At 43.6% G+C, this 13,341-nt stretch overlaps 1 protein-coding gene across 2 annotated transcripts in view; it reads right to left on the reverse strand.

The window, feature by feature from the left end:
• COL23A1 (collagen type XXIII alpha 1 chain) overlaps positions 1 to 13,341 on the reverse strand; it is a 333,055-nt gene that overhangs the window by 24,547 nt on the left and 295,167 nt on the right. For both annotated transcript variants that reach the window (XM_045027550.1, XM_045027549.1), the window contains exons 9-16: positions 10,638 to 10,754; positions 9,627 to 9,662; positions 6,586 to 6,612; positions 6,105 to 6,131; positions 3,915 to 3,959; positions 3,296 to 3,358; positions 2,290 to 2,331; positions 1,646 to 1,723 (exon numbers count right to left, since the gene is read on the reverse strand). In XM_045027550.1, coding sequence (XP_044883485.1) covers positions 1,646 to 1,723; positions 2,290 to 2,331; positions 3,296 to 3,358; positions 3,915 to 3,959; positions 6,105 to 6,131; positions 6,586 to 6,612; positions 9,627 to 9,662; positions 10,638 to 10,754 — 435 coding nt within the window. The remainder of the gene's footprint in view (positions 1 to 1,645; positions 1,724 to 2,289; positions 2,332 to 3,295; positions 3,359 to 3,914; positions 3,960 to 6,104; positions 6,132 to 6,585; positions 6,613 to 9,626; positions 9,663 to 10,637; positions 10,755 to 13,341) is intronic.

Genomic DNA, 13,341 nt, shown 5'->3' on the forward strand with positions numbered 1-13,341 from the left:
AGTAAACTGAAACTCCAAACGTTTGGTGGAAGCCTTCCAATGATCTCAGTCCACAAATTCCATTGACAATGCCACATGCTGTGCTATTCTGTCCAAGCAACCCATGCAGACATCTGGCATACAGTAATTACCATCACTTTATGTTTGCCTGCAGCCTGTTATAAAACAATTAAAATGGTTTTCAAATGTGTCTGTAATTAAATATTTATTCTACTCAGCTTCTTTAATCTTTGCTAAATGGCAGCATTAAACATGGTCTCACTCCTTTTCTTGTATAGCAAGTACAGGCTACACAATGGGGGCATAATTTTCCTTTACACAAACTTCAGGAAATTTTCCTTCTGAATACATTGTCTTAGTGTTTTCATTTTATATAACTGACAGAGACAAAGGGGCAAATGGTGCCCTCCTTTACATGTATGATCTCACTATAGTCATGGGCACAGATCAGATTTGGCTCAAGTGTCATTTAGAGAACAAGCTACTTCAATCGTGTCTAGCAGGGGGCAGGAGGGCTATGCAAAATGTTTGCTGCAAATCCTGAGACTCACCTGATTCAAGGTTTTGTGGTGACTCTGAAACTAGATTTATATTTGTACATTTTTCAGGGCTCCTGGGTCATGTTTTGTCACTGCACCCAGTCCTTTCACTCCCAATCAGCACCAGGCTGACGCAGTCCTGCTGGGGCCTGCAATCCCTCTGTACTCTCAGCTCCAGTATCTTCTGGGGCTGGACGACTACTACTCCTACAGTCTCTGCTTGGTTGGGGTAAGAACACCTGATTGGTTTGCTTCCCTTAGTCCCCAAACAGGTCTTCTAGGGACAAATGTGCCCACTTCCCTCTGCATTTCCTCTCCACCCTGCAGCATTTGAGCAGGAAAACCTCTTGTTCCTACTGTTGTGACTGCTTTAGCCTGGAGCCTTAGCTAATACTTAGTCTAATTGGTCTAGATAATACTTAGTCCTGCCATGAGTCCCTACGATTCTATGATACTACAGGCTACACCTGCATGCTTAACAGGGAATAGAATGGCATCTGACCTCAAACCCGCTCACAGTGACTCTGTGTTCATGCACCTTAGCCCATATGGTAAACATTAGCAAATCAGGCTGAGGTGGTCTGTGCTGCTTCTGTACATCTAACCAAGCCCTCTCTAGTGCACACATCAGCTCCCACTGCCAGCCAGCTCTACTCTGTTGAGATTTTAAGAAGCCTCATAATCCTTAGCACAGGGATTCCCTAGCAATACACACTACCGGTTATGGGGCATCTTGGCTTTTCAGTCTCTTTCCCAGCAGCCATGCTAATGATTATGGGTCTTCTCTCAGGCCCAGATCTATGGTGATCAGTGGGGAAGGAGTAGCTTGAGGAAAGACAGGGTCCTGTGTGGACAATGTGAGGTTCAACCTTCCTAGTTATCTTGCAATTCCTACTCATCAATCTGCAAGGTCCCAATCACTGTATCAACCAAACCCTGCAGGGTGAACTAACTTCCCCAAGCTACTCTAGCATATGTCTCAAGATCAACTCTCTCTCAGATTCATTGGATTTCAATTGGTGCAGTAATCTCAGTTGGTTAATTCAATTCCAATTAAGAACAGGAGTATACATCAAATTATCATCATCATCTTATTGCAGAGGTACCTTGAGTGCATCCAGGATTCTGCCATCATAGTCAATTATTACAGTATCTCCCTGTTCCCCCTTCAGGCCAGGTGGACCCTGGAGACAAAGGCAAATTGCAAACTTTGTGATAACAATTGTGGTGTTAGCCCCTGAAAAGTGGGCAGCATGAAAACAACAGCTAGAACAGGGTTATTTTGGCCCCTAGATACTTTTTTATTTGTCTCCATATAAATATTACACATGCAATCGATACCAAGAATGTAGCTATACAGAGCAAATTCTGAAAGGATCTGGAAGTATACATTGAGTGACAGGCAGAATGTAGTTACCTAAGCTGGAATTTGACTGGTACAGCCTCATTCTTATGAAAAAAATCCATGGGATCTTTCAGTGACAGCAAGCAGTCAGCACCTCTCTGAGGTCAATAGTAAAACTGGATGCAACTTAACGGACTTCACGGGAGCTATCTGCATTAATTAGGCTCAATAGCTATATGGTGATTTATTTTAATATGCTCCATCTTCCTTATTATTCTTATACAGTACTGAACTCTTCAACTATACAGCAACAGATGACAGACAGAGTTGGATGGAGGAAACTGACCCATGTTAAGGAGAATACAAGCATCTAAATTAGTGAGGGAAAAACAAACATTCATATACCCTTGGTCCAATGGGTCCATCTCCTCTCTCACCAGGATCACCCTGAAAATGAACATCACGTTTATTATTCAGAAATAATAAAGAAAGTCAGAAGTATTATGAAAAAAGTCATTTACTGCATGACGGTCAAATACTTATTTTAGGTAAAAGTATAGTTTCAATAAGAAACTCCAACTGGTCAAGGACAAATGGATTTTAGATATTTAGAAGCATATGCCTTGCTAAAATAACCTTAAAATAATCTAGCTGGCAACAAAAGAACCCAGCCTGATCAGATATAAGACAGCAAACCCATTTATACAGATTTGACCTCCCACTTAATATATTTACGAGTCACAAAGTGATGCCGTTTTAATAGCTAAGCATTTAAACCTGAAAGTAAAAGTTCCTAATAGAGTGATACCAGCTTGAAGCAGAAGCAGCAGCAAGCACAAACCAGCACTGCTGCTATGGATTTAGAAGTAGAATGGCTAAGGGTGGTCTCCCAGTTTTGAATAGTTTCACGCGTGACGGGGCGCATGACTGCTCTGAGCATAAACATACTTGGATGCAGATTCCATTAAAGCAAAATCAGCTGTAGAGGAACAGCTGATCATGAAGGGCGGACATGTTATGTTGTCACTGCTCAATACAGCTAGGTCATGTTGGTGCATTTCTTTTCAGTTGTGAAGAAAAAGTAAAATTGTGAGACACACAAACACTAGCTATGTAGAATGGACATAGTATTAATCAACACATGCGAAGCAGAGGACAGAACCTACAGATTTCTTGCAAGACAATGCAGCCAAAAATGTCAGAAAGTGGTGATTTTGGAACTCTATTCTCGGTCTCAACCCACCATGGAAAGGTAAAATGCTAGTGAAAGTTCACAGGCTATGTTTTATTTTTTGCCATTTTAATGCAATTTTTAGAAAACAAATGTTTAAAACTCTTGTTAAACTGAAACCCACTGCCTCAATACTGTTATGACCAACTTCCAGCTTAATGAACCTGTCTTTTTATTTACCTTTGATCCTGGCAATCCATCTATTCCTTTCTCTCCTTTGGGACCTGTGCTTCCTTGCTCTCCCTGAAAATAAGATAATTCACACTGAACCTTGCCAGGTATGAACTTTGAAGCCAAAACATCTTAAGTCTAACTTGATAGGACAGAAAGCAATTTTCTTAAGGTTACAGTACTTTTGCCTTATCTTAAACTTCTACACAGATGCCAGAATGATCAAAGCTTTGCTTTTATTCTAAAATGTCTTCAAGTGCTGCCCGTGCCCAAAAGGGAATTTGAAAACTAAAATGAAGCTTTTAGGCTTTCAAACGCAGTAGTGGAGGACACGTTCACCAGCAAACCTAGTCCCAAAATGGCAGCCACCACGAACATGTAGGCCCTACAATGGGAGACTTCCATGGAACTGAGTCTGCTACACTTTTGAAATTGGCATTAATACCCTAGGTGTATATATTACACGTCTATTGTTCCTCTTTTTGTTCTTTTTAGTTTCAGATCAAAAGTGTCTACTTATGGCTCTCTGCTTTAGGAGCAATCTGCATTGACTGTGATATCCGGCCAGTAACGGGTACCAGATGGTAAAAATAGCCACCAGGCAGACTGATATAGAGCTGAAATTTACCTTAGGCCCTTGAAGCCCTGGCTGTCCTGGGGTCCCATCATCACCCTGGTAAAATAAAAATATACACAGTGTCTCTATCAAACTGTGAAAATACACAGGGGTCAATATGCCAGCCAATGTTACTATTGGGTAAGAGCTCAATTATACTTATCACCATAACTCTGATGCCGCTTATGGGATAGGGCCAGATTTACAGGGTTTTTAGGCGCCAATTGGGATTTACGTAAGAGCCTAAGCAGGTTAAGTGCCTAACTCCGATTGGAAGTCAACAGGCCTTTGCAAATCTGGCCCATAATATACATGAAAATTCTGCCTGCATTTTGGAAATTGACTGCATTATATTCACTAAGAATTCTAACTTGTCAAAAAGGAGATTCACAGGTTTAGCTAGTCACTTGGTCACTTGCTTTCATTGTTACATTTAAATTAAAGATTGTTCATGACTAGAGAATGGCATAGAGTTTAACCCTTATATATTGAAGATATGGAGCCAAATTCTGCCCAGAAACATACAAGCCCTTGATTGCCTTAAGGGGAGTAAGGATGGAATAAGGCATGAGCCTTTTGGAGTTTTGGTTTCAGTTCTCTGGGAGGCATTGATATAGAACAGACTTGGGCACCAATATAAAAACTGGATAGGCAGGATTGCTCATGCAAGGCTCCCTGATCTTCAGTGGGCTACTCAGAGCAACAGTTTGTCCTCCTCGATGAAAGGCCAGTCTCCTCTAGAAGAGCAGACAGTGTGTGTAAGCTGCTCTCCTTCCTTGCCAGAGAGTATGCTTTCTCCAAACACAGAGATTATGTCCAGTGGGCTCCACTCCACAGAGTATGGGGATATCTTTGTTTGGTCGGTCCGACGAGAGATTCAGACTGACCAATGCTGGCCTGCTGGAGAGCAGCTGTCCCAAAACATTTTTATTTTCAATTAATTCAGCAAAAGGGCTCACACCTTCAGCCTTGTGTGGCATTTTGGCTGTTTTATTCTTTGTTAGGATTACCATAAGTCTGTATTTTCTCGGACATGTCCAGCTTTTTAGTTCTTAAATCGCCGTCTGGGAGGAATTTTTAAATATCTAAAAACATCCAGGAAAATAAGGACATATGGCCCTAAGTTCAAAGTCATGGGGCTGGCGGTGCTTCCTGGGGCAGTTCCCGGCGCAGTGTGGGCGGCCCATAGGCACAGAGGTACAGGGGGTCTCCACGTGCTGCACCGGCTCCCTCCTGCCCAATCAGAGCTGCGGGGGCAGGGCTTGCAGGCGCCAGCAGAGAGCCCTCTGCCCTCCCCTCCCCAACCTGACCCTAGGAGCTAGAGGGACCTTCCGAATGCTTCCTGGGAGCCACTCCTGGTGAGCACTGCTTGGTTCCCCACCTCGTCCCCCAGCAGGTCCCTTTGGCTCTTAGGGTCAGGTCAGGTCGGGGCGGTGGGGGGCGGAGGGCTCTCTGTGCGCTGGTGGCACCTGCAATCCCCACTACGCAGCTCCGGCAGCTCCCATTGGTGCTTTTCCCAGCCAATGGGAGCCATGCAGCTCACGCTTGTGGCGGGCGCAGTATATGGAGACCCCTCAGCTGCCCCTGATCCTAGGAGCCAGAGGGACCTGCGGCAGGAGGGGTGAATAGGTGAATGGGGAGTGTGTGAAAAGGCCAGTGGGGGCTGAAGAGGTGAGTGGCGAGGGAGCCAGCAACGGGTGGGGGTGAGGAGGCAAGAAGCGGTGAGCCAGTGGCGGGTGGGGGTTCTCGGGGCAGGCATGGGGGTTTCTGGCAGGGGAGTGAGGAAGTGAGTGGCAGGTGGGAGGTGGTGAGCGGTTGGTAGAGGGACTGAGGAGGGATGCAGCAAACCAGCGGTGGGCCAGGGGGTGAGGATGGGTGCGGTGGCAGGGCTGAGCGGGGAGAGGGCGGGATCTGGGGCAGAGTGGGGGCAGAGCTGGGGAGGAGCGGGGGTGGACTGTGGGAAGTGTCCTCTTTTTTGAATGTTCAAATATGGTAACCCTATTCTTTGTCGACGGGGCTAACGTAATTACTGCTTCTGGGCTGGCCATCATAATCCTGAAGAATATAAAGTGTGAATCACTGCAACCAACCATGACTAGGGCCTTGGTCAACCTTGTTTCTGCAAATGGTTCATGAAGCATTTTGTGTGGTGATGAACCTTTTTTTTTTTTTTTTTTTAAGAAAGAAGAATCACTATCTTACCTTTCTCCCTGGAAAACCAGGCTCACCCTTCAAAAACAAAAAACAAAGGAAGGGAAATAAGAGTGAGATACCATGAAATACAGTAATGAGTTATATTCATTTTTTAAATTATCAGTTGAAGTGGAAATTTTGTTCTGCTATTGATGTTCATTATCTTCTCCTGAAATGCCAAAAAATCCAGTGTGCCTACAGTACGCTAAAATTAAAAAAGCAAATTCCCCCCCCTCCTCATTCTGAATTTCATTGTTTTACTTCTCTTAACAATTAGCATATTTTCTGTCCAGAAGATGCAATAAAAAATTAACTTTTCAGTTGCCAGGTAATGGCCAATTTGATTCCCTGGAATTCTTAGATGCAATTGATGAAGAGGAGATTACATCAAACTGAAAAAATGTGTGCAACCCTGCCCAGGCACATAGATGCATTTTGAAGATTCTTGCCTTGTTAAAATTAGATGTATAATAAACTATTTACCACCTACCTTTAGTCCCGAAGGTCCCCTTACACCCTGTTAAAAGTAAAATTTATCAGTATATTTATTTGGAAATAAAAGCATAACAGGATTTAAAAATATATAGCTATAAATGTTTACAGCTCTGTAGAAAATGGCAAGAATGCCTATGTCTGTTTTCATTATGTATGAACATTATTACAAACATTTTCAGTATCAATGCACTTTACCCCACAAATAATAAAGAAAATGCTCTCTAAAGATTTATATTTTATGTATGAAAAATGTCCCATACATTGTTTTGGAACCTGACTCAGTAGCATAACTCCATGGTAGACCTTCGCATAGAACAAATAATTGAAATGTTACAGGTGGACTTGTAGAGCTTGGTTATGTGGGCTATTTTATATTCCATAGTGGGGCTCAAAAATATGGTCAACGGAGGATGTCCACAACATCAATGCTTTCCAAAAATCTGGTGGTGGGGAAGCAGGTGATTGGTTAGTAAAGCAGCATTAGAGTAGTTTGTAAATATAGCTGTTTATGAGATAATGTAGACTAGCTTCCAGGCGCTGGGGCGAATTCATCCCTGACATAAACAGGCACAACTCCCATGATCTATTTTCATATTGTGAGTCAGCAACACTAGTTATTTAGAGTGGGTTTCAGGATCTTAACGGACAGGTTTCCAAGAGGCTATCCTATGGGAGGAAGGGGAAAACGGTCCAAAGAGTGTTAGAACAACTGTGCCTAGCTGGGAAGGAAGTCCCTTCATGCCATGGCTTGAGAAGATGAATTTAGAGCTGTTTGAGTCATTGTAACAGGTGGAAGGTCACCACAGAATCATGCAAATGTCAGGCTGGAAGGGACCTCAAGAGGTCATCTAGTCCAGCCCCATGCTCTGAGGCAGGACCAAGTAAACCTAGATCATCCTTGACAGGTGTTTCTCTAACCTGTTCTTAAAAACACCCACAATGAGCAAGGGCGGCTCTAGACATTTCGCCGCCCCAAGCAGGGCGGCATGCCGCAGGGGGGCGCTCTGCCGGTCGCCGGGAGGGCGGCAGGCAGCTCCGGTGGACCTCCCGCAGGCATGCCTGTGGAGGGTCCGCTGGTCCTGCGGCTTTGGTGGACCTCCCGCAGGCACCGGACCAGCGGACCCGCCGCAGGCACGCCTGCGTGAGGTCCACCGGAGTCGCCTGCCGCCCTCCCGGCAACCGGCAGAGCGCCCCCCACGGCATGCTGCCCCAAGCACGCGCTTGGCGTGCTGGGGCCTGGAGCCGCCCCTGACAATGAGGATTCCACAACGTCCCTTGGAAGCCTATTCCAGAGTTAAATTACTCTTATAGTTAGAAAGCTTTTCTGAATATCTAGACTAAATCTCCTTTGCTACAGATTAAGCCAGTTATTTCTTGTCCTACCTTCAGCGGACATGGAGAACAATTGATCCCCATCCTCTTTATAACAGCCCTTAACGTATCTGAAGTGTTATCAGGTTCCCCCATAGTCTTCTTTCCTCAAGACAAAACATGCCCAGTTTAAAAAAATAAATTCTTCAGGTTTTTTAAAACCTTCTATCAATTTTGTTGCTCTCCTCTCGACTATCTCCAATTTGTCCATATCTTTCCCAAAGTGTGGTGCCTAGAATTGGACACAGTGCTCCAGCTGAGGCCTCACCAGTGCCAAGTAGAGCAGGACAATTACTTCCCATGTCTTACATACAACACTCCTGTTAACACATCCCAGAATATGAGCCTTTTTCACAACTGCATTCCATTGTTGACTCAATTTGTGATTCACTAAAACCCCCCAGATCCTTTCCCACAGTACTACCACCTAGCTAGTGTTTCCCCATTTTGTAGTTGCACACGACCTTACCCACTCCACTGTGATGATACCTATTCTAAACCAAACATATCCAAGTAGATTCGGCAAAGATCTTGCAGCACCCTCTAGGATGGTCCCCTGGGGCCATCTTTTCCTGTATCTCCAGGGGGCCCTCTCTCTCTTCCATATCTTCTTTGTCTGTTGACAATAAATTCTTCACAGTCTTCACTGTGATTTCTCTGCTTTTTCTCCTGCTTCTACTCGGAATACCCAGCATAATTTTTTTCTATGGTTCTTTGCTCAACTTTCAGATGCTCCAGTGATCTTGCTTAGTGATCTTGCTTGTTGTTGCATATGACAAAGTAGGTAATCCACAGGTGTAAAATAAAAAACAAAAAACCAAAACCTAATATTTTTTTAATGCTGCAAAGGTGTAATACTTCATGGCCTTCCACATGGTTCAATGCTCAGAACTTTTTGTTCTCTCAACCTTCTTTTCTTGGTTTGAGGAAGGTGTAGGAAAACAAGTGAAAATAATCCACATTTACCAACAGTGTCCCTTAAGAATTAACCCTCCCCTGAAAAATATAAACTTTGTCCTAGGGGAAGTGGGTGGCACCAATTAATCATCATCTGTCAGCCAGATTCTGTTCCCAATTTTCACAATTCGATCCTTGTGAAACTCATCTTGGCATCGTAGCTGCAATGATGCTAGTAAGTAGCATCAATAACGTTTTCACCAATTAAAAAAAATCTCAGCGGAAATAAAAACTACCCCAAAATTCACAAAAGGCTTCCTTGACTAATTAGAATCCAAATTTTGGAAGTGTGAGACATCACAGAGGAGGCAGGGGTGGGGAAAAGGGGGGCAAAGGAACTTTATGGAAGAGCTATAAGAAGAGAGACTCACCTCTTTTCTTTATGGTGATGCAGGGTCTTATGGTGCATCTGAGAGGGCTGAAGTATCAAGGCAGTATCTGATTGCTTCAATTTCCTGTACAACTTTCTAAGCTCAACAATTGTCCATCTCTGATTGTGTGTAGCTTAGCATAATAGCGCTGTACTTTTTAATTAGCAAGCAACGGCACAAACAAAATAATTTGCTCTATGTGGTTATAGAGGGGAGTAAATAGGACACCCAAGCCAAAAACTACATGCACTTCTGAGCTAGGCAAACAGTCCACACCAGTGAAGCATAATTAATCCATTAGTGCTGACACTAACACGGAAGGAAGAATATTACTAACCATCACTCCAGCTTCTCCCGGCTCTCCTTTTAAGCCCTGGGGAAAGAAGTTAATCAAGTCAGTGAAGTTGATTACAGATATTTGCACCAAAACCCTTCATCCTCCAAAAAGTTAAAAAATAATTACTGAGAGGTTCATTGATTTTACATTCTGATTTTTTTAAAAATGAATTACCAGTGAGTTGGAGATTTTTCAATGGGATGGGTGAAGGTTACGCATCAGGGAGGAAATAAACTTTGCTTTTTCATAATTTCTAAAAGATATTCTGACTTCTGATTTTCTGCTCAGAATACTACACAACCTCCCTCTCCTCTCACCTCCCATCTTTAGCCCACAACTTTTCCGGGATAATTTATTTATTTATTAATTATTGTGAAGCTACCATTTCTCTAATGACCAGACAGTTATAGAGAATTAAAGACATTTGTCAGGTTGCATCCAGAGGAATCATTAGAAGCAGCTCTGAGGTCACCTATGGTGACTATTCTCCTCCAGTTGTGATAGGGAAAGAGAAACTCAAACTTTGTGGGCTAAATCCTGCCCTCTGCTAAAAGCCTAGCAGTGGTGAGCACTGCTAATAACCAGAGCCAGTGTGCTGGCACCATGCAGGATTGGCTCTGTGGGCAGGCAGCCATGCTGCAGGGTAGGGTACACACTTTTGCTCTCTTTAAAGAGAAATACACATCCCCTGCTAGCAAGTGCTGGAGACCCTGGGGCCTAGTCAGACACCCCAGCTGCCAGACCTGGCCTCCTGGCAGCCACAGTTTATTTGTCTATGTCATAGCTCCCTTTCCTAATGATCTCAAGTGCTAGGTGAGAATCCTATCCTGATGCAGCATCATAGGGCGGGGAAAGGCTCCTAATATTCCCTTCCCCTACTAGTACCGCCACATGGCCCAGACAGGCATAGCCGTGTGCCAGGTGGCTCCCAGATGAAGTACACTGTGGGCATTCTTAGAGAGCACCCATTCTGTTTTACAATGTGAATACTCGGTATTTATCATTCCTTACAGGGAGGCCTTGTGGTCCCCTGGGGCCATCTTTTCCTGTATCTCCAGGGGGACCCCTTGCACCCGGTGGTCCTGGGGGACCTGGTTGGCCAGCAGCTCCATCTTGACCTTGATCACCCTGTAGGAAGTTCAGACAAACATTGTGATGTGAAAAAAACCCAACACAAGTGCTAACAGCAAACTAACTAAATTGAGTAGGAGAGAAACCAGCAGGGGGCATGCCAGGGGGACAGGTCTTTCTGATAGAACCACCAAAATTGTTTGAATGGCTTGTCCCATAGTGATGGTTAAGATCTGAAGACAGCCAGTTATGATGCGTGTGCGCACATGTGGGTGAAGGGAGCTCTTCCACGTGGATCATGGATCACATCTCACCTTAGCTTTAATGCATGGCGACAATAAAGCAAATTTGACTGGATGATTTTTTGAAGGTGGATACAGCCTTATAGTAAAGGATTACAGCATCCTGGAAGAATGGTCCCAAATACTGCATGGGGACACTGCATGGTTTGGGTGAATTTACTGTAGGCTACTGAAAGGTTTTGTTTGGTTAAATAAGAGACAGCTGAGAGAACCTGTGAAAAGACTCAGATTCCTCTGAAGTCCGCAAGAGCACCGTGGCATGCAGGGGTGTGTTTAATTAGAAGGCTACAGCTGTAGGTCAAAATTCTCTGTTCAGATCTGCCAAGCAGTTCTCATTTCTGCTATATGCACAAAGCTGAAGGCTTATGCACATATCCCAGAGAAGTTTGCCCCGTAGAGATTTATTGGCATGCAGGGTACCTTTTAGCTCTGTGGCTGACCAACTAAGTTAAATAATTGGGATCATGGCCAAGATTTTCAAAACTGGGTGTCTAATTTAGGCTCCATAGTTAGGCACCTGAATAACCTGATTTTCAGAAGTGCTGAGTACTCAGCACCTCCCTTTGACCTGACCCATATTTTTCCAAAGACTATCCCGGTGGATTTTAACACTGAATGTCCCAATCATGTAGTCCCTATTCAGACAAAACCCCCAATGGGCCATTAAGGTCTTTTTTTCAATTTTTACTGATCCCTTATTCCGGGTTTTGACCCACACCTTCCAGCAGGAGTTTTGTCTGAGTAAGTTGTGCAGGACTTGGCCTCATAGCAAATATGAGCATAGAAAACACTAGTTAAACATTAATAGCTGAATATTAAATCACATACTTGATATCATGCCTACTTCAAGCACGGTTGTACTTGCACCATTTAGTAGATAATAAAGGACTCAAAACATATTTAATGACATCCCTCTAGTACAGTGGTTCTCAACTTATTTACCACTGTGGGCCGCATCCAATACTACCTGTATGGCCCTGAGGATGTCACATGGGCTGCAGCTCTGTGCTGATTGGGCCACAAGCGGCCACAGGTTGAGAAACACTGTTCTAGTACAACTGAAGTGTAATGACATTAAAATGCTCCACTTGCACCATACTTTGCCAGTAGATAAAGAAAAGATGAGTCTACGTCTCTACTTGCAATTTTAACACTGAAGAATTTAGTACTGTACACTTGTTTCAGTTAAACAGCCAGAAAAGCTTGGTCAGAAGGTGGCGCACTCCTGATCTCAGAATGAATTTCACTACTCAGATTAGCAGCTACTGGTGAACTCCAATAGCCCAGCCTTTAGGATGCAAGCTGATTGTTCTGACATGTGGAGTTAACTGTAAAAATCCTGATGAAAAGGCTGGCTCATAACTCTTAACAGCATCTGGACAGGATACCAATCTGAACAACATAGGAACACAATTGTGTTTAATATAGTCCACCCACAAATCAGCGACCAGGGTGGGATTTTCAGAAGTGCCTATATGAAATGGGAGCACACATCCTATTGCCATTCAATGTGATTCATTCTCCTAAATCACTCAGAGACTTGAAAATTCCACTGCAAATCCTGAAGACTCTACCCAATTTTGTCTCAGCCAGGAAATCTCCCATTGAATTTTGCCTAAGTAAAAATTCAAGTTAGGACTTGCGGATTTGGACTGATCTACTTCATTGTGTGATTACTACTATTCGTATGGTACAAGTATAGCATATAGAACTATCCTTATCCCCTCCTCCCCCCGTGACTCTCACAAAGAGCCAGACCCTCAAGGTCTGAGTTTTCACTCCTAGGCAGAACTCCCACTACGTTCACACGGATTTTTGGTTGAGTTAAAAACTGAGCAGGACTCAGGATTTGGCTCATCATATTTATGACTTACAATGGCAATAAGGTGCTATTAGCTAATAAGGAAACATAATTCAGAAAGAAGCACAGCAAGCCAGAAGACGTAGATTCAACACATCTACCTTAAGGATTCGTCGGCTAAAGACATGCTGGTCATTAGAGAGAAATCCATGATTGAGGCGAGGAAAAACCATCTAGCCAGGTGAGTGAGACGTGGAGCGTGAAAGATCAAGAAGTCAAGACAAAGGTTACAGCATGGGAGTGATTTTTAAAAGGTTCAGTTAATATTATCTAATAAAGTAACTTCACCAAGGAATAAAGAAATGACACTGGAGGAAATAACCAAGAAAGAGAAATAGTGAGAGTTTAAGGTCATTGATTCAATTGGAGGCTTTGTAAGTAGCAAACACACACATGAGAGCAAAGTCTTTTCATTAGCTTAATGCAGAGGAGGGAATTCAGAGCTGGCAGGGTGCAGAAGGTTCCCACATGTCAGAGTTTC

This window comes from Mauremys mutica, chromosome 8 (assembly GCF_020497125.1).
Source record: "Mauremys mutica isolate MM-2020 ecotype Southern chromosome 8, ASM2049712v1, whole genome shotgun sequence".
NCBI classification, from domain to species: Eukaryota; Metazoa; Chordata; order Testudines; family Geoemydidae; genus Mauremys; species Mauremys mutica.